Source organism: Protopterus annectens, chromosome 1.part2, assembly GCF_019279795.1.
Source record: "Protopterus annectens isolate FY-2018-M chromosome 1.part2, PAN1.0, whole genome shotgun sequence".
Taxonomy (NCBI): Eukaryota; Metazoa; Chordata; order Ceratodontiformes; family Protopteridae; genus Protopterus; species Protopterus annectens.
Genome location: NC_056727.1, coordinates 1,206,033,327 through 1,206,060,829, shown reverse-complemented (window position 1 = coordinate 1,206,060,829; position 27,503 = coordinate 1,206,033,327). Strand labels below are relative to the sequence as shown.

The following is a 27,503-nucleotide window of genomic DNA, read 5'->3' as shown; positions in this document are numbered from 1 at the left end:
CAAAGCCAATAGCCAAACAAAATGTGGTGATAAAACCACAAAAATAGAGGCAATTTTTAGATATTGCTCTTATAAACGTAGCAAGTTGGTAGAATAACAGGTTTTGTGTTACTATACATGACCTGAAGGACATGATGTCTGAAACTCAAATTTCTGTCATTATTTTATTTCATTCCTCTGTGATTTGCCAGAAAACTACTTATTTTATGAGGAACAGACCAAAAATATGAGGCAAAAATTTGGGCATTCTACAAAATTCTGGGCAAGTTGAGAGGTATGAAAGGGTGAATGTGTGTGTGTGTGTGTGTGTGTGTGTGTGTGTGTGTGTGTGTGTGTGTGTGTGTGTGTGTGTGTGTGTGTGTGTGCACGTGTGCGTGTGTGTGTGTGCACGTGCATGCGTGCATGCATGTGTATGTGTATGTGTGTGTGTGTGTGTGTGTGTGTGTGTGTGTGTGTGTGTGTGTGTGTGTGTGTGTGTATGTCATAGCTCTCAACCTCTTAGCATAAGAAATCTGGACATAGCGTTAATTAATGGGGGGGACAAAGGTCCAAAAAAGAACCAATTTTAAATATTGCTCTTATAAACTTGAAAGTTGCTAGAATAACAGGCTGGCTTTGTGTTACCATACATGTTCTGAAGGATGTTATGTTTGAAACTCAAATCATGTTCTGAAGGATATGATGTGTGAAACTTAAATTTCTGTTATTAACTTATTATTTCATTCCTCTGTGATTTGCCAGAAAACTACCTATTTTATGTGGAACAGACCAAAACTATGAGGCAAATTTTTTTGCATTCTGCAAAATTCTGGGCAGTTGAGAGGTATGACAAGGTGAGTGTGTGTGTGTGTGTGTGTGTGTGTGTGTGTGTGTGTGTGTGTGTGTGTGTGTGTGTGTGTGTGTGTGTACGTCCACGTGTATATTTTGTTTAAAAGGCCATGGCCTTGGTCAAGGTACGTTTTTCACATAGTGTAAAAATAGGGTGTTCCACATTTTGACTGTCACACATTGCTATGGTCTGTGATACACATTGGCCTCTTAGCAGTTTGAGACCTATGCCATAGACTACTGTGGCAGTGAAGAATTCAAACATCTAATGTTATGGATAAGTGCAACTTATGCAACTGTACTTTATCAAGAAAAAAAAATGAAAATATTTCTATACTGCCTGGGCCAATTCACCACCCCTACAGGACTCCATTTTTAAAACCTACAATGATGGAAGACCCTCCTCTTCCTACTCTGGCAGTTCTCTATTACCAGGATTCCAGCAGTCTTCTTATACACATTTGCCTCAAGCCTTCAGGTTGATGTTGACATTGATAGCCGTGCAAGTTGCACCTCTCCTAGTGTTCCCTCCTTTGTTATATTACTATTGCTGTCAATGTTCCCTCCATGTCAGGTCACATGGGTAAACAGGGTTTGACTCAGTATTTATTTACCAGTTACTACTTGTCAAGTAACTAATAATAAAAATGAATATATTTAAACAATGTGAAATATAGCATTTAATTTCCTTCAGGGAAGTCCTATTAAATTCATTAGCCAGTTAGACATCCCATTTTTGGGGGTGATTCAAGAATGAAAGTAAGGAATGTGATTTATTCAGCTCTGTGGATTAGGGACACTGGTAGGCTTCAAATTCATGTTTCCTGCTTTGCAATTATTGTGTCTTAACAAAGATGTTATAATGTCTGCTAATCAAATCTATCTAGCAGAAAGACTAGAAGTGAACTGAGGAAGATGCTGGTTAATAAACACAACATGGAAGATTCTTCATGTCTTAACAGTCTCACAGTTTCTTGGAAGCCGTGATGCAACAATGTATCACATTTGAACAGATTGTCCACCTTGTGACCTTGCCTTGTTTACGGGTTAAAACAAATGTTATGCTTCACTGCTGTACCAAGAACAGAGATATTGCTCAGTAATTCATGTGATGGTGAGGGTGTATTTCAGGGACATCTGAAAAAAAGTCTCATTTTACAAACATGAGCAAAGGAATTTTACACTGCCTCCCCTTTATCCATGTGACTGAGGGTTTGGTTATAAATAGGCACAGAGCCTGCTGAAGGGGCAGGCTAATTTCACAATCTAAAAGGAACTTAAGGACTGCTACACGACACTCTAACTTAAAAGATCTCGGGCAACAGCAATCTAAGGCATATTTGAGAAAATCTAGGAGAGAAGTAAAGGGAGCAGAAACTGGATATACATTTATTGAAATCACTCACACAACGTTCAGTTGCCATGGATTTCAACAGCAGCATCATCAGGGACAGCAACCCCATGGAAAACCTGGAGAAGCAGTTAATCTGTCCAATTTGCTTAGAAATGTTTTCCAAACCAGTGGTTATTCTGCCATGCCAGCATAATCTGTGCCGCAAGTGTGCCAGTGATGTGTTTCAGGTCAGTGTGTGTGATTCTGTGTTACAGAGGCTGCATACAGTCCTGGACTAATGTAGTTTAGTTATTAAGGGAAAACAGCTTTTATCACTCGTAGCTTTTTCAGACTTTTTTCCCTACCCACATTATCTCCTTCCTCAGGAGCCACAAGGAGAGATTATTAATTTATTAAAGATTTGGTTTCTCTTTCTTGCAGCTAATAGAAACACTTCACTTGTTTTGATGTAGATAAGTCTCCTTAACTGCATTTCTATGACGGATGTTAAAATAAAAGGAAAAAAATACCCCAATTCACAGGCGCACCATATACATTTATAATAGCATTTTGAAAAATCTATTATGATACGTAATTTGCTGGAAGGAGAACTATTCTGAAGCATGAAACTGTACCACTAATTTATATCAACATGGTGTATTTTAAATTAGAGCAATTTAGCTTCTTGAATAAGTAGGTAGACAGGAACCAAAACTGTAAGTGAGCATTAGAATGAAAAATGTTATCACCTTTAATTACGTTGAGCATTTCTTTCACATTTATTGGTAAAGAAATATCACACACGCACACACACACACACACACATATATATATATATACAGAGAGAGAGAAAGAGACGTGTTTGCGTGTGCATAAATAGAAATCCATCTATTCCAAGAAACAGTCTTTATTTTTTACTAAATAATCTTGGGAAATGAGCTGTACATTACAATTTATAATTGTCTGTCTTAGTTGTCCTGTTATTATATCACACACAACTTTCTGCTGGTCTCTCTCCTTCTCCTCTCACTGTTTCTTGTCTTTCACATTTTTTTTGGGCTCCTCCATATAAGTGCTTCCTCTGAGAGATTCACGTGGCAGTGTTTTTGCTTGACACTGCAGTCTAAATTATAATACCTTTGCTCACAGCTTAAGTACATAACTTTGAATCTGAATCATACACTATAAATGTGGCTGTTTGTGCAACTGAATATTACCCAGCTGTCCCTTGTGTTACCATGGTAAATGATACAGAGTAAATGGGATGCCATCAGCATCAGATCACTTCAGAACTGAAAGTGCTGTCTCATGTGTTGAAACACAGATGATTGAAATCAGCCAAAGATCAAGAAACAGAGAATACTAATTATGCATTTAAATAATGCAGCAATAGCATTTGTTAAATGTAGCAACATCTCAACCTTTAATAAAAGATGCAGTGCATATACCAAGCAAATTATAATTTATAAAGCATGTTGAGAAGTTATTTTTCAGTGTAAGAAGAAGAATGAGGCTGTAAACATGGTGTTCTGCAGCAAATTTCCACAAGCCACACAATATATTATTTCAGCATTCAGCTGTTTCAACTGCCGTTGTGCAATAGTGTTCCACATATTTTTTTCAATCATTTAAGAGGCAAAAGTCACCTCCAAATATTACAACTTTGTAAATATTTTACTGTTACTTAGGAGGCAAAATGTACATCCCGGTAGAATGCAGATTGTTTACTGTTACACTACCAATTTAAAATTAAGTCAAAATTATTTAGTTGTTTATAGCAAAATGTGATTATTTTAGGTTTTATGAGTACCTGTTAAAATGATTTGCAATGATAGTCCCTGTTTAGCAAAAAAATAATAATAATAATATTATTATTATACAAAGTAGATTTCCTAGTTTGTTGAATCAGTTTGAATGATTGAGTTATTTGTGTAAATTACAGATTTTAGTTTTTGACACCAGAAGAAAGAAGAGAAGGAAAGGACATGATTTGTTACACTAGTAGAAAGAATATAAAGAGAGAACATGATTTAGACTTGTACACTATCAATGACATTGGGAGTTAATTTAAGGAGAATGAATAACAGTGATATGAGAAGGCAATTGGTCAGCTGATTCTTTTTCACTCAGAGAGTTGCTAGACAGTGAAATGCTTTGTTTCCCAAGATAATAAAGTTATAAAGATCTAAGGAATTTATAAATGATGTGATAGATGAACAGAAAACAGAGAAGGAGAGGTAATATAGTAGCTACTTAGGTGTAGACATCTTAGAATTTATTTTCTGACACTCAGTGTTTATATGTATGCAATTATAAGGGATTGAGCAACAGAAGTCTGCGTCTTCATATCTCTGATTACTACTGACAGACAACTTCTGAGCTTGAATTATTCTGGTTTATTTTAGCAGCAGCCCTTATATCCCCTATCCCACAAAAAATAAACTTCCTGCTTCTTAAGCTGAGAACGTACTGATAACTTTATTTGCATATTATCAATGCAATGGTCAACATAAGCCAATACTTTTGTTTTGTTTTTTGGCAGCCATATTTTAGTCATTCAGCTGCTAGCTTCTTTAACTCAGTCACTGTTCATTGCACTGTGTTTTACTGCTAGTGCTCCTTCCCGGTTTAACCAGGATACAAAAAACCTGCTGTGTTAATGCTCTACAGGTAAGACACTTGGGCATTTCCAATAAACATCTTAATCTGATCCATAGCTTTGTGACTTTATAACACACAACATGGCTGCAGAAACATTTCTTAGGAATGCTGTAATTACAGATGGGTTGGTGGATGATGACATAAAGAGTCTAACATGCGGATCTGTGCTGCACTTCCATCCCTTCAGCTCCAGGCCCTAGTCCTAGTAACTTCCACCAGGGGCTTGTCATGTGCAAATTACTAATCATTCATTCCATCTGGGGCAAGAAGTCTGTCTTCAGACAAGTAGAGTTTCAACTGATTGGGCCTCCTCTGAGTCATTTAGTTTAACTTCCACCCTCTGTGATAGTGCCCCTTCTAGTATATTACCCAGCAGTAAGACTATCGTTATAATATGGCACTTTGTCATGATTCCTTCACTGAATATGAGGTTCAGGGCAGAGCTGTGTGTCATAACCCATCCCCACTGCAAGTTAAACACAGTGGTCATGTATCACCTTAGTTTTATGCATTCTTTTTCCATCTAAACACGGGATATTAAAACCTTGTATTCAGAGGATATATCTACTGTAATTGTCAGAAACAATCCTTGAACAGGGAGTTTGTTTCATGCTGTGTGATTACTGACTTTTTACTCCAGTTTCTAAACCCAGATAAATGAGTATAAAATGGTTCATACTACTCTATACTACAGATGTGATTAATACCCAGTAATAAATGTACAATGGTATTACATTTGGTTGATCCCATACCAAGACACCATTTTACCAGACTCACGGTGAACTGACAGAATGAAAAAAAAAAAAAAAAACAGGTGAAGACAAGTGTTGCCATGCCCTTAACTCTTCAGCATGATTTAACCATTAGACAAATGTGTAAACTCCAGAGATGCCATAATGAAACCTGCTGCTTCTGCTGTGACTATTAGACCGTAAGATAAAAGTAGTTATGCATTAAAAGCTGCACATACATTTGTTTCACTTCTTTGTTTGGCAGACTTTTTGAATGGATGTCGGCAAGTTAATTCAAGAATATCTGCTGAATTTCCTGAAAGTTAGTTCACGAATATCTTCTGAATTTCCTGAAATCTTTACCAATATGGGGTTTTGTGTCAAGACATATTGTGCTTCACAAACCTTACTGAATTCTTTAAGCTAGTGAGTAAAGCAATGGTCCTGAGATATCAAGTTCTTGATGTTTATCTGTATTTGGCAAAAGCATTTGTCAAAATTACTTTTAGAGGTAATCTATGGATTAAAAGTTATGACCTTATAGTACAGAGAGCTTTTAGTGGGCTATATGATAAAACCTGACAGCGTTGGTTGGGGCATCTTTTTTAAGTGGAGGTTAGTATTAATTTACCCTTGAGGCTTTGCTTTGGACCTTGTTTTAAATACATTTTTTTCAAAAGTTAAACCAACAAAATGCAGCTGGTGCACAGTTTGCCGATGGTGGCTTACATATATGGTTAAGGTGGCTACAAGTTAAACTCTATATTCCTGACTTGCTGAAAAGGTCCAAAACTATAGTACTGTGTATATTTTTTAATTATTTATTTATTTATTCATTTTTTAATTTATTTTATATGTGTGTACTGATTTTGATTGTGATTTATAGTTATTTGGGGGGAAAAAGAAGTACACTACAGTTAACTTCACTAATTTTCCTACTAACCTAACCTTCTACTTAGGACAATCTACTTCAAAAACGTAACACTGTCTTAAAATGTAGGCACCACTGTGTCTAGCAAACTAATCTTTGTGATTAATGGAGTAGTACTAAGGTATAGCACTTGTTAGCATTAAAACACCAGAAACAGTGACAGTAGAAATCAAAGAGTCTTTTACGTTACATATTTATATATTCCATGGTTATCTTTTTGTATTTTATTTATTTACAGTTTGTTGATGGGTTAGTCCCTCTAATCCAGTGGCCTCTTTTCGGGGGAAACCAGAGGTGGCATTCATACTACCAAGGGGAAATTTGGCCATGACACTGTGGAACTTCCTCTACTCTTTTCTATAAGTGCTGTGGGATCTTTTACACCCAGCACCAACTCAGGCAGATGGGAACTCAGTTTAATGTCTCAATCAAAGGGCAGAACAGTCAGGAGTGATGCAGGCAGTCTTCCCTAGCTGTCTACGTGGCCGTACCTTTGTGATTGGTAGTAAATAATTATATAATTATCTTATCATACTCATTCTGCATCATAGCAAATAACATTCCAGGCACCTGCCTGATTTCTGAGTCCAAGACACAGTAAGTACAGTACAAAATAAGATAAATTTATATTGATCTGACACGGATGACACCATTTTCCTACACAGAAATAATAGCATTGAGGCTCTTTGGAGCTGTGTGTCAGTTAAACAATTAATCTCACCGGAACATCTGACATGCTGTATTTCAGTTATGCTCGCTTAAGTAAAACAGACCAAGCCACATACTCAGCAAGATTTATTGCCATCATATACTTATTTGTTTTTTTGTTTTAATGTGAAATTGTAATTAATTAGTTGCATTATACAATAATATTGCATGTGGTGTACAGTATCCTAATACACTGCCAGCTCTGCGCATATTACATCATGATATGCACTATATAGCTACATTGCAGCTGGTGTGTCTGTGTGTTTGTGTTTGTGTGTGTTTCTATTTCGCACTTCCTACGTTTTCTATATCTCTTTTTCCCTCTTTTTTATGTATATAGCTTCATGTTTTCTTGTTGGCATATTTGATATAGCGGATATATTAGGGCAGGAGTAGGGAAGTATTTCTGGGTGACTTCATTTTTTAAGTTGCAGAAATGTATTTATTTTACTTTAATAGGTTCATAGGTTCATAGGTAGGTACTAGGCTACTGGCCCTAGGGCAGGGGTGGGGAAACTTTTTGATTCGTGGGCCACATTGAGTTCTAACATTTGACAAAGGGGCCAGAACAGGAGCAGATAGATGGCATGCTTTGAAAACATCACCTCATTGGGGGGAAAATACATATCTGCTACAGCTGTACTTTCAAGTAATGTGACCTCCTCTTGACTTGACAGCCGAACAGTATGCATATGTATACCTGTGCAAATTGTTTTGCTATTAAATCACTAGGAGGTCTCATTACTTGCAATTACATCTACATTTGGGAGTCATAACTAGCTCAACATGCAGTTTGAGTTATTGCAATGCATCTTTCAGTGTTATGATTAAAAATGTGTTTAAACTGAAGACTTAAATTTCTTTATTTCAATGTGTAATTTTTCAGATCTTGATTGTTTAATGGGTTATATAAAAATGCAGTAATTCAAATTAAGGTATTTGCTTCCTCCGTCTTCTTCAATCTCACTACAGAAATCCCTGACATTCACTTTAATAAACAGGACTTGATTTCTCATCATATGCTGTTCCATTGCTGTGACAGAAAAGTAATCCATAACCACATAAATAAAAAAAAAAAAAATTAAATCTCATAAATGTACAGCATATTTCACTTTATTTGAACTGCATTACACTAGACATGCCTGGAGAACTTTTCATAAACATGCTGTATAACTATAGCTGTCAGGGGACAGATTTGGGGTCTGTGCATTTAATGTACATTTGCATCTGGACTGGAGTACAATGCAGTTGTACAAATTAAAGGAAAACTACAGTAGTATACTTTAAAGAACCAACATGAGCAGGAAGGAAATGTCCAAAGTTGAAAGAAAGACATTTCTTGTGGGAAGGGGCTGATAAAGAATGGGAGGCTGAGTCTGTGATGAATATTAAGCAAGCAAAGCAACCAAACTATAGTGCAGTTCAGTGTGACAACCCAACTGTTGGGAACACACTAAAAGTACAAATATTCAATGGAGTGCCTAGTGATGTGGAGAGAATGCACATTTTACTTATTTTAAGCAGTCAGATCATTTCTTTTTTTGAAGGATAAGGCAAGAGAATAGATAATGAAGCAGATCGCTCTCACACACACACACACACACACACACACACACACACACACACACACACACACACACACACACACACACACACACACTCTTCACCTTTCAAATCTGCATTCACTAATTTCACTCACTTTCTCTCTCCGATCGCAGACACACACACACACACACACACACACACACACACACACACACACACACACACACACACACACACACACACACACACACACACACCTTTCAAACCTGCATTCACCCACTTTTTCTCTCCGATCGCTCACACACACACACTCTTCACCTTTCAAACCTGCATTCACTCACTTTCTCTCTCCGATCGCATACACACACACACACACACACACACACTTCACCTTTCAAACCTGCATTCACTCACTTTCTCTGATCGCATACACACACACACACTTTACCTTTCAAATCTGCATTCACTCACTTTTTCTCTCCGATCGCTCACACACACACACTTCACCTTTCAAACCTGCATTCACTCACTTTCTCTCTCCGATCGCATACACACACACACACACACACACACACACACACACACACACACACACACACACACACCTTTCAAACCTGCATTCACTCACTTTTTCTCTCCGATCGCTCACACACACACACTCTTCACCTTTCAAACCTGCATTCACTCACTTTCTCTCTCCGATCGCATACACACACACACACACACACACACACACACACACACACACACACACACACACACACACACTTCACCTTTCAAACCTGCATTCACTCACTTTCTCCGATCGCATACACACACACACACACACACTTTACCTTTCAAATCTGCATTCACTCACTTTTTCTCTCCGATCGCTCACACACACACACACTCTTCACCTTTCAAACCTGCATTCACTCACTTTCTCTGTCCGATCGCATACACACACACACACACACACACACACACACACATACACACACACACACACACACACACACACACACACACACATTTGTTACCTTAAAGAAAACTTCAAAGCAAGCTGTGCAGCAACTCCCATTCTGCCTGGAAAACTCTGCGGTTTATGATGTAAAAGTCCGTTGAGCTTAAATCCAAAACGGCGGGAAGTCCCATTATTCAAACAGACGCGCTCCCGCATGTCCCTTGATCTTAATTCCGACAGGCTGACGGAGCTGACGTCATCGCGCACGTGATGACGTCAGCTCCAAAACCACGAAAAATGAAAAAGTCTAAAAAAAAAGACGAAAAATCGTAAATGAAGGGGTGCCACTCGGGAATCGTGGCACCCCATTATTGGGACCCCAAAACTCAGAAAAATCCGAGTAATTTGGGATGGTTGGGAGGTGGCGGGCCGAATCAAAACGTTTAACGGGCCGCATGTGGCCCACGGGCCGTAGTTTGCCCATGCCTGCCCTAGGGCCTATATAAGCCTAGCCAAAAAGATACCCTGGCTTTCTACACCCAGGAAAATTATTTTCATTTGTCCCTATCGAGCAGAGCCACAGAAGTGATCCCTGGGGTGAATTTCCTATTTCTCATCCAGTCATCAAGATTTATCTTGAAGAGTGCTAATGAGGAGCTTCATTTGATATAGATAGGTAGTTTGTTCAAGAGTATGGGAAATCTCTGGGACAGAACTCTATCCCTCCAGTATGTTCTGTTTATTGTGGTGACAAGGTTTAGGTCCCTACCACGTGTAGCTCAGAGGGATTGGGATTTCTTTAAGTGAAGCATGTCCAACAGCTCTGGGTTTGACATAGCTTTGTATGTTAGGCAGAAATCGCCTCTGAGTAGGCGATATGCGACGGAGTAAAGCTGGAGTTTTTTGAGATGGTCTGCGTAGGGCATCTGTTTGAGGCCAGTAATCCTCTTTGTGAGGTATTTCTGCGCCCTTTCCAGTTGTTGCAGATGTCTTGTGAGGTACATACCAAAAGGGGCATTGTACTCTATAATGGGTCTAATGAGTGACGAGTAGAGGGGAACAATTAGCTTTTTTTTCCTGGATGAGAAACCTTTTGTGATGAGGTGTGCCACGTAGAAGGATTTCCTGACTACTGTGGCGATGTGATTATCAAAGGAGAGACTACTGTCTACCTGTGTCCCAAGGTCTCTTATCACACTTTTGGTGTTAAGTAGACTACCGCCTATGTGGTAATTCACGGGTACAGAGTTTTTACCAAAAAGGATGACAATGTACTTTTTGGCATTGAGCTTGATGCCATGGCTTTGACACCAGGCATCTGTCTCAGTGAGGCCCTTTTGTAGGATGTCCACATCATTAGGAGCTTCGATTATGGCTCCTAGTTTGCAGTCATCTGCGAACTTCATTAGCCAAAGACCTTTTGTGTTAGCCTGTACTTCAGAGAAGTGGATACCAAACAGGAAAGGACCCAGGACTGAACCCTGTGGTACACCACTTGTCACTGGTCTGAAGTCGGATTTGGAGTCTGCTACTTTCACAGTGTGGGTTCTGTCAGTGAGCCAGTTGGCAACTCATCTTGTGACATAGGGATTTATACCTAGCTTAGTGAGTTTATCTATAATTGAAGAGTGGGGGATGGTGTTGAAAGCCTTGGCGAGATCTAGATATGCTTTGTGAACCATCTTACCCTCATCTACGGCTTAGGTGACTGCTTCAAAGAAGTCTGTCAGTTTTAGGAGACATGATCTGCCTTTTACAAACCCAAACTGTGTGGGGTCCAGAGTTTGGAGATTACCAAACAAAGTTCCATGATGATACGTTCCATGGCCTTGCAGACCAGGCTTGTCAGGCTAATGTGCCGGTAATTCCCGGGGTCCATGATGGATCTCCCTTTGTGGAGTGGGATAACCATTGCTGTGTGCCATTAAGTGGGCACAAAGCCTGAGGTGAGGCTATGATTGAACATGGTACTTAGGTTGGGTACCAGTTCATTCTGTAGTTCATGTAGAACTCAGCCAGGGATGTTGTCAGGTCCCATGAATGTTGTGTTCTTGGCTTTGGAGAGTGTGGTTTTTACCTGTGCAGCCGTGATTACAGGAACTTTGAATTCTTCTGGTATAAAGATGGGCCCTTTAGGGGGTGAGAGGGGGGTAAAGTTAGCACTGAACCTATCCGCCAGGATGCTGGCAATATCATAATATAATAAAAGGAAGGCCAATAGTAGCTGCAGAAAAATACTTTTTCAGAAATCTGGGTATTTGTCTACATGAATACCTTAAACCATGGGTGATAAAAATTCCATCATACATAAAGGATAGTCAGGATTTTTTCAGTAAAATCAAAGACATTATTTGGCAAGAAGACATGTATTGGCTAGGCCTAGAGGTAGTTAGTCTTTATACTAATATCCAGCACAAGGTGGGCATTCAAGCTGCTTTGCAGTGTTTAGGAGATACACCTGTCTCAATATGTAGTGGAATTGTTACATTTCTGCCTCACAAATAATTTCTTCAGATTTAATGGAGAAATTTATCATCAGTTGCAGGGTACTGCCATGGGGGCTTTGTTTGCCCCCATGTATGCAAATTTGGTGATGGCAGAATTTGAACAAAATAAGATATATAGACATAAGTTCGTTGAAAATAATGTTGTCCAATATTTCCGATAAATAGATGACTTGGTTTTTTTATGTAAAGGAGGGGGTGAAGATGTAGAATCCTTCATCCAAGATATTCAAAGTAACAATTTTGGTTTAAAATTTGATGCAATAAAGATGGGTAATGATATTCCATATTTAGATATCAGATTAATAGGAAATATTGGACAACAAATTGAGACAAATATATATAGAAAATTTGACAATGTTAATGCATTTCTATATGGAAGTAGCTGCCATCCAGGCCACTTGATGTCTATGATACCATATAATGAATTCCTACGTTTGGAAAAGCTTTGTAGTAAAAATGAAAACTTATATGAAGAAATATGCAAGACAGCAGAAATGTTTGTAGATAGGGGATATAATGCCAATGAAGTAATAAAAGCTGGTTGTAAAGTACTGGATAAACTCTATAATAATATATGCAATAATACTACATTTAATGGAAAATATAAAAAATACAGGAAGAAACAGTCACAACTGAAAAAAGAAATTTATTTTGTGACAACCTTTAATATACTAACTACTAAAATAAGTAAAGAAGTTTAAAATCACTGGTCAATGTTATTAAGGAAGAAAGATTTAAAATAAATAATTCCGACTAATGTCCAGATATCCTACAAAAGAGGTAGGAAATTTATCTGATATGTTGATACATAAAGATTTGATTTCACTGAGTGCTACAATGTGTAGTGAAATGGTGATAAATAAAGGAACTCACACATATAATAGATGCTGCAGCTGCAAATATGTGGTTAGAAAGTTTGAAAATATAAATGGCGCACATTTTACACCAAATGGACTGTATAACTGTAATATAGAAAGTGTTATATATTTGTTAAAGTGTGGTTGTGGATTATATTATGTTGGAGAGACAGTTAGGTCTTTCAAAAAGCATATACAGGAACATGTAAGAGATATTGTTAATGTAAAAATGGAAAGCCGTTTAGGGACTCATTTTAAATGATATCATAATTCAAATCCAAGTTGCTTAAAAGCAACAGTTTTAGAACAAATAAAATTACAACTGGGTGAATACAGAGAAATAAAAAACAAGTTGCTGTATAAGGAGACACTATTTATTTTAAAATATAACACAATGGAGCCATTGGGCTTGAACAAAGAATACAATTGGAGGCTGGTAATTAGATAATTGGAATTAGTTGAATAAAGTATTTTGTGTAAATGGAGAGTTTGCTTTAATGGTTAGTACTCTTTGAAGGCTGTATGTGAAGCCGAAGCACTAAGGTCTATTAAACTGGATATTGGTTAGTACGTTTCTGTGACAGTTTTATTGTTGTTTTATTTTACTTTTGAACATATAGTTGTTTTTTTTATTAGTTTTGGGTCGAATGGCCACGGATCCTTCTAACAATGTTCCCAGAATTTTAAGGGAAGACAGTGCTGAGCAAGGGCAGTGTTCGATAGATGAGTATGTCTTCCAGGTGAACAATAGAGCTATGAAAACAGGAGAAGTTGCAGAAATGTTCTGGGATAAATATTTTGCTGATCGGAACCGGAGGATGGAAGATCCCTTTTCCACTGTGGGGTTTACAGGAACAGTTGGAATATCAACAGAGGTACAAGAGTTACATGATAAACTTGAAAAAGCTTTATTTAAAAAACAAGCACTTATTTCAATATGTTATGCCTTAAAAGATATGTAGAGCTGGACATTGCCACACGGGGGCTTAGAGCCTTCAAAAATCCAACAACTCCCTTTGATACAAATGATGAAAAAGAACTGATGTTTAAAAATAGATGGATAGCAGCAGCACATAAATGTTCAATGGAGTGTGTGCAAATACTTATTGAAAGAGACTTGATAGAGTATAAAAAAATAAAGGAAGAAGTGCTGAATGTAAATAAAGAATTAAGTAAACACATGAATTCAAAAAAAACAAGATGAATTCCTAGTTGAGATCAATGATAGACTGAAGGAGTTTGAGACTGAACTCACTGTAAGAAAGAAACAAAATAAATAGAGACATTAAAGACTATAAATTACAAAGAGCATTCCTATGGAAATGCAGTTATAAGTCTGCATCTTGTGAATGAAAGGGAGGAGCTAAGGCCAGCCCCTCTGTACCGTTTGCTACAATGGATGAGGTGGAAGTGACGACAGTGAAGGATATCCACCTTTACCAGCAGCACAGCAGCCTGCTGAACACTCCTAACGGTTTTGGAATGAAGCCCCAGGCAACAATCAAAGAACGAGTAAGAAAAGGGGCAGAACCGAATGAGGAAACAAGCAGGACGTTAAACAAAATAGACAATTTCAAAATACGTATAAAACAAAAAGAACTAAATGGTATTAACATTCAAAATGATTTGATATTGAATATGTCTGATATAAATGTCTCTGAAATAGCTTGTTCTGTATTAAAATTAGGTATTAAGTTTATAGCAACGTCTCTTCCTCGGCTTCATGTTATGAAATGTGAGTTGTTTAGGTTAGGAAGAAAACTCCATTTAATGGATTTTTTGTATTAAATAATTCTGAGGAAGAATGTGATGTAGATGTGAATTTAGAAGATTCATTTTATTCATGTAACTCAGATGAGAATGCTTTAAATTAATACATTAGCGCATATATGTTGCTAAGCACAGACAATGTTCCAGTTTATAGTGAATTTATACCTCCATATGCTAATCAAAGTATTCAACATTTAATGTCTGTTTTGAATATTAAAGTAGAAAAGTTAAACTATGAATTTGTATGAAATAAGAGCAATGTGCAATATAACTTAAGTACAAAACAATGGCTTGCTTTTAAAAATTTGTGTTAGGATCATAAACTAATTATAAAAATATCAGACAAAGGGGAATAAAATAGTGATAATGAATCTGCTAGAATGTGTTACACACACAAACAATGTGACCGTCTATGAAAAAAGTGAAATAAAGTATGAAAAAGCAATGCAAGAATATTTAGAATTACTAAATAAAGGAGTGCGCCTAGGATATTTCAGTAAAAAAGATGTTGAAAAAAAAGTTTGATGTTAAGAATACATGCATATAGCATCATTTTACTGTAAACCTAAGATACATAAAGGGATTGAAAATCTATAAGGAAGGCCAATAGTAACTGAAAAAAATACTTTTTGAGAAATCTGGGTATGAATACCTTAAACCATGGTTGATAAAAATTCCATCATACATAAAGGATAGTCAGGATTTTTTCAGTAAAATCAAAGACATTATTTGGCAAGAAGACATGTATTGGCTAAGCCTAGAGGTAGTTAGTCTTTATACTAATATCCAGCACAAGGTGGGCATTCAAGCTGCTTTGCAGTGTTTAGGAGATACACCTGTCTCAATATGTAGTGGAATTGTTACATTTCTGCCTCACAAATAATTTCTTCAGATTTAATGGAGAAATTTATCATCAGTTGCAGGGTACTGCCATGGGGGCTTTGTTTGCCCCCATGTATGCAAATTTGGTGATGGCAGAATTTGAACAAAATAAGATATATAGACATAAGTTCGTTGAAAATAATGTTGTCCAATATTTCCGATAAATAGATGACTTGGTTTTTCTATGTAAAGGAGGGGGTGAAGATGTAGAATCCTTCATCCAAGATATTCAAAGTAACAATTTTGGTTTAAAATTTGATGCAATAAAGATGGGTAATGATATTCCATATTTAGATATCAGATTAATAGGAAATATTGGACAACAAATTGAGACAAATATATATAGAAAATTTGACAATGTTAATGCATTTCTATATGGAAGTAGCTGCCATCCAGAGCACTTGATGTCTATGATACCATATAATGAATTCCTACGTTTGGAAAAGCTTTGTAGTAAAAATGAAAATTCGCAAGACAGCGGAAATGTTTGTAGATAGGGGATATAATGCCAATGAAGTAATAAAAGCTTTTTGTAAAGTACTGGATAAACTCTATAATAATATATGCAATAATACTACATTTAATGGAAAATATAAAAAATACAGGAAGAAACAGTCACAACTGAAAAAAGAAATTTATTTTGTGACAACCTTTAATATACTAACTGCCAAAATAATCAAAGAAGTTAAAAATCACTGGTCAATGCTATTAAGGGACACAGATTTAAAAGAAATAATGCCAACTAATGTCCAAATATCCTACAAAAGAGGTAGACATTTATCTGATATGTTGATACATAAAAATTTAATTTCACCGAGTGCTACAATGTATAATGAAATGGTGATAAATAAAGGAACTTACACATATAATAGATGCTGCAGCTGCAAATATGTGGTTAGGAAGTTTGAAAATATAAATGGCGCACATTTTACACCAAATGGACTGTATAACTGTAATATAGAAAGTGTTATATATTTGTTAAAGTGTGGTTGTGGATTATATTATGTTGGACAGACAGGTCTTTCAAAAAGCGTATACAGGAACATGTAAGAGATATTGTTAATGTAAAAATGGAAAGCCCTTTAGGGGCTCATTTTAAATTATATCATAATTCAAATCCAAGTTGCTTAAAAGCAACAGTTTTAGAACAAATAAAATTACAACTGGGTGAATATAGAGAAATAAAAAACAAGTTGCTGTATAAGGAGACAATATTTATTTTAAAATATAACACAATGGAGCCATTGGGCTTGAACACAGAATGTACTTGGAGGCTGATAATTAGATAATTGGAATTAATTGAATGAAGTATTGTGTATAAATGGAGAGTTTGTTTTAATGGTTATTACTCTTTGAAGGTTGTATGTGAAGCCGAAGAGCTAAGGTCTATTAAACTGGATATTCATTAGTATGTTTCTGTGACTGTTTTATTGTTGTTTTATTTTACTTTTGAACGTATGGTTGTTTTTTATTATGTTGGCAATATTACTTGGTTCTGTATACTTAGTGCCATTGTGCTGTAACTCAGAGCAGATCTGAGTGTTGCCATTGAGATTCTTGACATAGCTATAGAATGCTTTGTGGTTGTCTTTAGAAATAGTGGTGATCTTGTTTTTGTAACTAGCTTTGGAGGATTTTATGAGGGATCTCAGCTTCTTACTGAGGCTGACAAGGGAGTTCCTCCAATCATGGGATTTTACTCTTTTTTGCAGCAGTTTCTTTCTTCTGTTGTAGAGTTTGTTTATGGCAGAGGACCACCAGATTGGCTTCCTTTTTTTGGAGGATAGCATCTTGGTTCTGTTAGGGTTAGCATGATCCATGCACTCGTGTAAGTGCTTATAAAGTGCATTTGTGTAGGATTCAGCAGTCGTACCTCTATTATCCGTCTGCATGGGTGTCGTGAAGCTTGCCACTTTTGTCTTAAGAAGCGTGAAGTTGGCTTTGGAGAAATTTTTCATGGTGGTTTCCCTAATGGGGGTGGGGGCGGGATGTGGATGTCTAGGGTGATTAGCTTGTGGTCGGATCTCACCAACGAGGAATTGACCTGATGTAGAACACCGGTCACCCATGTTGGTAATGACCAGGTCTAGGATATTGCTGCCCCTGGTGGGGGTGTGGATAAGTTGATCCAAGGCATTGGAATTTATGAATTCCAGAAAATGCTAAGCAAAAGAATTGGTACATGAGTAGTTTTCCCAGTTAATGGTGGGGTAGTTGAAATCGCCCATCATTAGGGTATTAAGTTGTACCCTAATATTTTCCAGTGTATCAAGAAATGAGGAGTGGGAATCCTGGAGCATGGTGGGAGATCTGTAGCAAGCTGCAATTTGGATTGTAGTCTTACCCAGAGTTAGTTGCAATTGGATAATCTTAGCTGCATTATGCTGAGCAACTAACCTGGAGGTGTGGATATCCTTAATGAATATGGACACGCATCCACCTTTAGTGTTTCGGGCCAGGTTAGGTGGCCGAAAGGTATGGTATGAATTATAGCCTGGTAATGCAGGGGTGCTCTCTGGAGCCTTGAATCAAGACTCTGTCACCGTACAGATGTTGATAGTCTCCATTTTAAGGAGTGCCTCGAGTGAGTACATTTTGAGGTTTAGACTTCTAGCATTGAGTAGCATTGCCCTCAGATTTTGCTTGCTTGTACCTGTTACAGTGGTGAATTTGTCATTTGAACCTTGCCTAAAAAGGCACTATAGGGGTGGCAAGAGCCTTAGCCAGTATCCAGAATCCCAAGGGTGACAGGTGCAGGCCATCTCTGGCAAAGCATCGTGGTCTGTAGATCATGTCATCCCAGGCAGACAGATACTGGATCCCCTTAAAATAACACCAGAAGCTTAGCCATTTGTTGAAGTCAATCATTTTGTCCTTATACTGTGGTATAATTCTGGGTGATAGCATGATGCTACTCAGACTAGGGTCATACCTGCCTGGGCTACAAGATCGGAGAGCTCCTCCATGTCTCTTTTCATGTTGTCCAGGGTGGTACATCTCAGGTCATTCACACCAACATGGATAATGACAGAGTCATATTTGTACTTGTTGTGGAGTGACCTGAGTGTGTGCATTATGTGGTGGATCCTGGCACCTGACAGGCAGCTGACAGCAACTTTCTCCTTGTTTAGCCTGGTGAATGGAACATCAGTATGCCAGACTATAGAGTCAACTATGACTAGAGTGTTGGGTATGTTGTTATGCCCTATGGGCTGTGGTTGGGTGGCACACTGAGTTTGTGGGCTATGTGTCATTTGGGATGTGTTGGGGGGTGGAGGTTGCTTGCGTTTCTGCTTTGGAGGTCTCTTTTGCTTGGGCAGATTTTGACTGAGAGCCTCCGTGAATGTAGGTGTGTGTTTTGTGTTTCTATGCGTGTATTTTGGTGGTGTAGGTTTTGGGGGACTGTGATGAGTGTGGCATGGTGCAAGTTTTTTCCCCCTCCTCTTGACTGTCTAGTCCAGTCTTGGGTGAAGAAAGCTTTGCTTCCAGTTTGGCTATATAAGTGCATCTCTCACAGGTTGTAGTATTGGGTGGTAGGAGGAGAGGGTTGTCTGTGTACATGAGGCAATTGCTGCATTGCCCCAAGATGCCCAAATCCATAAGGTAGACAGGAGAAAACACCGGGAGCTGACCTATAGACATGCTTGGATAGGTGCTTATTCATTAAGTACTAAAAACTGTTTTCCTCTAGACACGTGAGGAAAGTTGAATGCTGTAGTAATTTGTAGCTTATATAGTGCTTACAATGAGTTCTGAACAAGTGTTAAGCTCAAAGAAACAGACTTGAATGCTAAAACTAAAAAACTGGCTAGTTCTAAGGGAAAATTTGAAGACCAAACTTTATGGCACAGGAATATTTTAACTTTAGCTAAACAGCGATGCATAAAGTGTATATATATATTTTTAATATAACAGTAGCAAATGAGCAAACTAATGTACACAAATTAACCAATTAACCAATAAAAAGCTAAAAACGGAGCCCCGTTCCAGCAGTTTTCGATCAGACAAGTTCCAACTGCACACTCCTGCCACTAGGGTGCAGGGGAACCTTCTCCAGAAAAAGATGGCCTGGATTAGTGCTCAAGTTATACAAACAAAGCTAGATTCAGCAGGTCTGAATCTAGTCTTGTGCTACAGCAAACAAGTTGTACCAGTTTCAGAAAGAAACAGTTCAAATAAGAAGGCACAATAAGCCTTTAACCAGAAACTCCCAGCTCAGAAGGGCAGAATCTACCCTCTCCTCCCACAAGAGTGCAGACCACACCTTCTTAATGTAAAATAACTGGCCCTAAGCCCAAGTGCTTAAACCAGAACTAATACACTTTTAGAATAACAGACACTAAGCCTTCAATCAGCAACTCCCAACTTAGAAGGATGTAAACTACTTGTTCTGCCACAACAGTGAAGATCACAAACCTTCTTAATGTAAAACAACTGGTCTGAAGCCCAAGTGTTTAAACCAAAGGCTTAGAATAACAGTTACAATTTAATCAGGCTACTAACAAGCAGTAAAAAATGCAGCAGAATAAATGCAATTAAGTACTTTTAAGAACAGGCAGCAAAAGCAAAACAAATTAATAAAGTAGGAAGAAACACAAATACAGTAAAAGCAGATGAATAAAGTGCAATTTTTTTATAACAATAGAAAATGAGCAAAGTGATTTAAACAAATTACCCAATTAACCAGAAAAAAGCTCAAAAAATAAACCCTGTTCCAGCAGTCTTCAATCAGACAAGTTCTAACTGCACACTCCTGCCACTAGGGTGCAGGGAACTTTCTCCAAAAAAGATGACCTGGATTAGTGCTCAAGTTATACAAACAAAGGTAGATTCAGCAGGCCTGAATATAGTCTATGCTACAGCAAACAAGGTGCACCAATTTCAGAAAGAAACAATTCAAATAATCAGGCACAATAAGCCTTTAACCAGAAATTCCCAGTTCAGAAGGGCAGAATCTAGCCTCTCCTTCCACAAGAGTGCAGACTGCAAACCTTTTTAATGTAAAATAACGGTCCTAAAGGCCAAGTGCTTAAACCAGAATTAATACACTTTTAGAATAACAGACACTGAGCCTTTAATCAGCAATTCCCAACTTAGAAGGATGTAAGCTACCTGTCCTGCCACAACAGTGCAGACCACAAACCTTCTTAATGTAAAACAAATGGTCTGCAAATGCAGTGGGCTATGTTCTGCTGAAAAGTATGGACCACATGAAGGGCTTTGATATTACTCATTCACTAGCAGATTGGTTATCTGCTTGGTATTTATTTCAAGAAGGTAATTATATGGTAAAAAACTATTAAACCACCATGCAACAAATTAGAAGTTATGTACTCACCATAACGTTCCATCTGAGTAGGTGTATTCATTTGTCTGCAACCTGTGGGTTATGGATCCGATATCGGATCCGAACCGGCATGGTTTTCCAGCTATGGATCCGAGCTCTCAGCTCCTCCCCTCACCCATAATGCCCTGCTCTCCCTACATGACCTCAGATCGAGTTTGCCAACAATAAAAATACCCTGAAAAGGGTAACACATAATATGCAGGAAACTGAAAAAGGCCAGGGGGATAGGAGGGCAGGATGGTTGCAGACAAATGAATACACCTACTCAGATGGAACGTTATGGTGAGTACATAAATTCTAAATCTGAAGTAGGAGATTCATTTGTCTGCAACCTGTGGGACAGAGTCCCCAGCTACCTGAATCTTGGGCGGCCATCATGGAAGGATATTCCGGAGCACCGCGGAGCCAAAGGATGCTCTACCCCTAGATGTAATATCCAATTTGTAGTGGGAAATAAAGGTATGAGATGAAGCCCAAGTGGCTGCTGAACAAATATCATCCAGAGGAATCCTAGCCTTAAAGGCCGCCGAGGTAGAAACTGACCGGGTTGAATGGGCATGTACTCCCTCCGGTGCGGGCCTTCCAGAAGCTTGATAAGCCAATAAGATGCACTGCGAAATCCAGCATGATAATGAGACTTTGGAAATTGGCTTGCCCAAATTAAATTTAGCAAAGGAAATAAACAACTGGTCAGATTGCCTATGACCAGCTGCCCTGTTTAGATAAAATCTAAGTTGCCTGTGAACATCTAAGGAATGAAGCTTGTATTCACCCCTGTTTTGATATTTAGGGAAGAAAACAGGGAGGTTAATGGATTGATTAATATTTGCTTCAGAAGCTACCTTAGGAAGAAAGGACGGGTTGGTCCTGAGGTATACACGGTCCGGATGAAAGACCAAGTAAGGAGGCTTGGCTGATAAGGCTTGAAGTTCTGAAACTCTCTTGGCCGAGGTAATGGCTACTAAAAAGGCCGTCTTGAAAGATAAAAATTTCAGATCTACCGTCGCCGCAGGTTCAAAGGGGGGAGCGGTCAAGGCCTGAAGGACCAATGAGAGATCCCAAGGAGGAACCACTTGCTTTACAGGGGGCCTGAGAAGAAAAGTACCTTTTAGGAAAATCTTACACAATTTGGCAGACATCAGTGGACTGTTGTCGTGACCAATATGATAATGAGAAATTGCCGCAAGTTGCACTTTGACCGTGGAACTGCTGGCACCATCATTAAAAAGAGTGGTTAAGAAGTCAAGCACCAGAGGAAGGGGAACTGTGAAGGGGTTTAGACCTTGCCGCTCCGCCCACATGGAGAACCGTTTCCACTTGCTGCGGTAAACTTTCCTGGTGGATGGTTTATGAGCCGCCACCAGGATGGCCTTAACAGGAGACAAAATACCGGGAGTCCTGATCAGGAGTGGAACTGGAGCAGCCAAGCAGTCAGCTTCAGGTTGTCCAGATTCGGGACTGATAATTGGGATGGGTGAGATATCAGATCCGGAATGGGATCTAGAATCCAAGGAGGATTCACTGAGTGAGACCTTAGGAAAGGGAACCAGATCTGTCGAGGCCAAAATGGGGCAATGAGAATCATTCTGCACCCCAACCGAGAGGCTTTCTGAAGGACTTGAAGCATCAGAGGCAAGGGGGGGTAAGCATAAAGAAGACCGGGTGGCCAAGCATGCACCAGAGCATCTCTTGGGGTATCTCCGGGAGGAGGTATTAGAGCGAAAAAACTGTTGCACTTGGTGTTTGAGGGAGACGCAAAAAGATCGCAACAGGGAGTTCCCCACCGTGCGAAGATGCGTTTCGCTACCTGAGCATTGAGAGACCACTCGTAAGGGGTGAGAATGGTGCGACTGAGTTTGTCCGCAAGGATGTTGGACCGACCCGGAATATGCGTTGCTATGAGAAAGCGGTTGGTGGAGATTGCCCATTCCCACACCCTCATGGCTTCTCGACAAAGAGGGTAAGACCTGGTTCCTCCTTGCTTGTTGATATACCAGACGACAGACATGTTGTCCGACTGAATCGCAATAGTTCCCAAGGGAAGAAAGGCCTGAAGTGCTAACAACGCTAAGAGCACTGCTCTCATCTCTAGAATGTTGATATGCAGTAAGGTCTCCGAGTCGTTCCATGTGCCTTGGACCGTCCGGCCTGCAAAATGCCCCCCCCACCCGAGGCGGGAGGCGTCCGTGGTCACCGTGGCGAGAGGGGGAGAAGCACAAAAGGGGCGGCCTCCGTGGAGGTCCGGAGAGTGGAGCCACCACAGGAGGGACTGCTTGCAAGCCCTGCTGATTGCAATGGGATGATGCATAGGAAGAGCAAGATACGACCACTGAACTAGGAGTGTCCATTGAAGGATGCGCATATTGAACCTGGCGAGAGGAAGAAGAGCTATCACTGCCGCCATGGACCCTAGAGCCCTCAGGACCAACTCTGCCGGAACTGAGCTGGAGTGGAGAATGGCCCGCACCTGGAGCTGCAGATTCTGAATTCTGTCCGCAGTGAGGAAGGCTCTTAACCGTCTCGTGTCTAACCTGGCACCTATAAAATCTATGAACTGCGTGGGTGCTAGGTTGGATTTTTCTGTATTTATTGTGATGCCCAGATGGGGAGCTAGATGGAGAAAGGAGTCTCGTGCCAATAATTGTAGATGCCTTGTTGGAGCGGTGAGAAGCCAGTCGTCCAGGTAAGGGAAGACCTGCACCCCCTGAAGCCTCAGGTGGGCCGCTACCACTGCTAATACTTTGGTGAACACCCTGGGGGCTGTGGTGAGACCAAAGGGAAGGACCCGGAATTGGTAGTGACTGGCTCCCAGCCGGAAGCGGAGAAACCCCCTGGAGCGCCTGTCCATTAGTATGTGGTAGTACGCATCCTTGAGGTCTATGGAGCACATCCAGTGATTTTCTCCCAGAAGCGGGAGAATAGACTGCAACATAACCATTCGGAACTTCTCCTTGGGAACTGCCAGGTTCAAGAGTGAAAGGTCTAAAATTGGTCTTAGATCCCCCGTCTTTTTTGGCACTAAAAAGAACCTGGAGTAGAACCCTGATCCGATCTGGGGGGACGGGCTGGATGGCTCTTTTCTTTAGCAGATGGCCAATTTCTGCCAAAGCGGCCTCCCACTGACCGGGTGGAACGTCGGGGAGGGACTTCAATTTTGGCATGTGACGAAATGGGATACGGTATCCTCTGGATATGATTTGGAGGACCCAGCGGTCTGATGTTATGGACTCCCATGCCGCTAGGTGCTCCGAAAAACGTCCCCCGACTGCCTCCAGAGTGGAGCAGCCGGGCAACCCTTCAGGGCTGCTGCGCGGGCCATTCAGAGAAGGGTTCTCTGGACCCGAAGTTCCTGGGAGCCCCTCTGCCCCTGGGGCGGTGTCCTCCCTGTCCTCCTCTGCCACGGAAGGACTGGTTGTCCGGAGCGGGTTGGGATTGCTGCGACTTCCGGAACCACATCTTCTTCTGGCCCTTTTGGTTCCTAGAATAGGACCTCTGGAGCACAGAAAAGCGGATTCCGATGGCAGACAGCGTCTTCCCGTCCTTTTCGCTCTGGGTCAAGGTATCACGAACAGTTTTGCCAAAGAGGGCAGAACCATCGAAGGGGGCATTCGCAAATGACGCCTTGAAGGGCTCTGTGAAATTGCAATGACGGAGCCAGGCCTGACGTCTGGTAACTAGGCCTGCCCCTGCGGCTCTAGCGGCACCTTCCGTAGCATGGGACAGTAACTGCATAGAGGTATTAGTGACGGACCTGAGAGTGGCCATACGGGTGGAGTGCAACACTTTGTCCTCCTCCGACATGGACTCTGGGGGGGATGCAGCGTATTCCTTGATAAGATCGCGCTGCATCCTAATCACATGTGCCAGGTAGTTCAGCGCCCTTACTGAGAAGGTCGCTGAACTAAACATCCGCTTCCCCAAGCGGTCCATCATCCGAGACTCCTTGCTCGGGGGATGGACTGAGGGACTTTCCTGAGCAAGTTCCCTCTTGGTGGCTGCCGCCGTCAACATGGTATCTACCGGAGGCCCCTTACTCCAATGGGCACGGTCAGCTGGGGGACTAAGTATACGGTCGGGCCTTTTTGGGATTGGCTCCACGGTGTCCGGTTCCTTCCACGCCCTGGTGGTAATCAGGTCCACCAGGGGGTTGGCAGGAGGGGACACCCAAGAGGTAGACGGGCCCACTTCAAATGCCTCCAAGAACACGGACTCGTCCGAGGAAGACTTGGGGGCAGACCACCCCCCCCTTATGCGGAGCATTTCCATGATGTCTCCAAAGGAGACATCCTCAGGGGGTGATCTTGGGGAGCCTTCCCCTTCCTCCAAGTCCGTGTCTTCAGTGAGAGACTCGGGGGAGTCTATGTGCCTCCTTTTGCACGTATGCTTGCGGGGGGCATCCTCCGGGGGGCTGTCAGAGGACTCCTCGCAAACTGTGACCTGTTCCAAAGGAACAACTTGGGGCAAAGGAGCAGGCTGTCCCAATGGCCGGATGGTGGAAGCCTGGCCCAGTGCAGATGGAGCGCGGGATGGAGCCGAAGCAAGTGCCGGGGGTCCGGAAACCCTCAACAGGGCCCTCTCCACTACATCAAAAGCCGAGGGGGAGCCGACCTCGACCAAAGGATCCGATAATCGGCTCCCCCTGGGATCCGAGGAGTGGATCGGAGCCGGCGCCGAAGTGCTCGGATCCGAGGGGACAGTGCGCTCCGACACAGATGGCGCTGAAGGAGCACTAATCCCCCCAGATCCGAAGTTCGGATCCAGGCTCCGAGAGGTCGGATCCAAAGCACTCGAGGGCAGGGTCGGATCCGAAGCACCGAGTACTATCGGCGCCGACCCACCCCCGGCTCCGAAGCTGCTCGGCTCCAACTGCTCCGAACCCGGGTAGTGGGTCGGAGAAGGAGCTATAGGTTTAAAGAAAGGGGTCGAGCTCCCCCCCAGAGGGGGGGGAGGCAAGAGCACTCCCATCTGCATCTGGGCCTGGATGAACCTTCTCATCATCCGGTCCAGATCAGCATCCGATAAACTATAAGTCGATCTCAACGAGGCTACCGAGGTAGGCCTTGAGTGCCTCCTGGATAGCCTCGACGGAGATCGGGTCTCCTCCTCCTCAGGTCCCGGTGAAAAGCACACGGCTGACCGGAGCCGAGGAGGGGGAGAACCAGCAGACAAGGAGGCCAGAGGAGAAGCCCGCTTGGCAGGCGGGGCCGAAACAGAGGTCTCGGCCCGCCGCTTATGGTGGTTCTCCCTCCGGTCCTTCTTTCTAGCTTCCCTCTCCTCCAAATCACTACAGGGAGGTTGAGTCCCAGGAGGAGGAGGGGGAGCAGGAGAGGAGGGAACCATAGACACGGTACCCCCCGAAGGAGCGGAAGCCAGAGCCGAGTCCAGTGGCAAAAGTCCCGCCAGGACCAGCTTAGACCTCCGCTCCTTCAATGCCCTGGGGTTGAACCCTGCACAAATGGAACATCCAGAAGTGAGGTGCTCAACCCCAAGGCATCGAACGCACCGAGTGTGGCCATCAGCAGGGGAAAGCTTATAGCCGCACTCGGAGCACTTCGAAAAAATAGCCTTAGGTTGTTCAGACATCCTAAGAGCCTAGCTATTACTTAAACTAATCTAAAAAAGTAAAAGTAAACTAGCCACACAACACAGGCCCAAACACACACTACGCTACCAGCGAGGGGAGGGAAACTAAATATAAAAAGGTTAATAAAACGAAACAACTTTAGCTACAAAAAGGGGAACCTAAACTTTCACACAAAACTGTCAAAAAAAATTTAAATTTTAGCACTAGAAAAGCTGAATAAAAGCACTTAGCTGTAGAGCTCAAGAAAACCAATCTGGTCACCAGCGCGGCAAACTAGATCTGAGGTCATGTAGGGAGAGCAGGGCATTATGGGTGAGGGGAGGAGCTGAGAGCTCGGATCCATAGCTGGAAAACCATGCCGGTTCAGATCCGATATCGGATCCATAACCCACAGGTTGCAGACAAATGAATCTCCTACTTCAGATCTGTATTTCACATATAAGTAATGTATACAGCCTCCATTGTATAATGCATAATAACATCATTCTTGGGAGCGTTTTGAACCCTTCTAAGTTTAATGATATTATAGAATAATACAAACTTTCTCATGCCTTGCTTCTTAATGATTTGTTAGCTAACTGGAAAGAAAGACAATACCAGTCATTAATGCCTTATACATATGCACACACACACACACACACACACACACACACACACACACACGCATCTTTTTGTTTCCATTAAATACCTTCTCAGTTCCTATAGCCTAACCCCTCAGTTACATCACTATCCAGGAAATTTCCATTGTGCTTTTCTGATCATTTTTGGGCATAAGCCCTACTAACTTATTCAAAAATTTGAATAAATAAATACAAATAAGTCGTGTTAGCCCACTTTCTTCAAAACATGAAGAGTTATTTGTGTCTAGAGCTC

The 27,503-nt window shown here is 41.0% G+C and overlaps 1 protein-coding gene across 2 annotated transcripts in view; it reads left to right on the top strand.

Annotated features, from left to right (window-relative positions):
• Positions 1-2,073: 2,073 nt before the first annotated feature.
• The window catches only part of TRIM63 (tripartite motif containing 63), a 98,422-nt gene continuing 72,992 nt past the window's right edge, over positions 2,074-27,503 (top strand). For both annotated transcript variants that reach the window (XM_044060062.1, XM_044060064.1), the window contains exon 1: positions 2,074-2,409. In XM_044060062.1, coding sequence (XP_043915997.1) covers positions 2,251-2,409 — 159 coding nt within the window. In that variant the 5' untranslated portion in view covers positions 2,074-2,250. The remainder of the gene's footprint in view (positions 2,410-27,503) is intronic.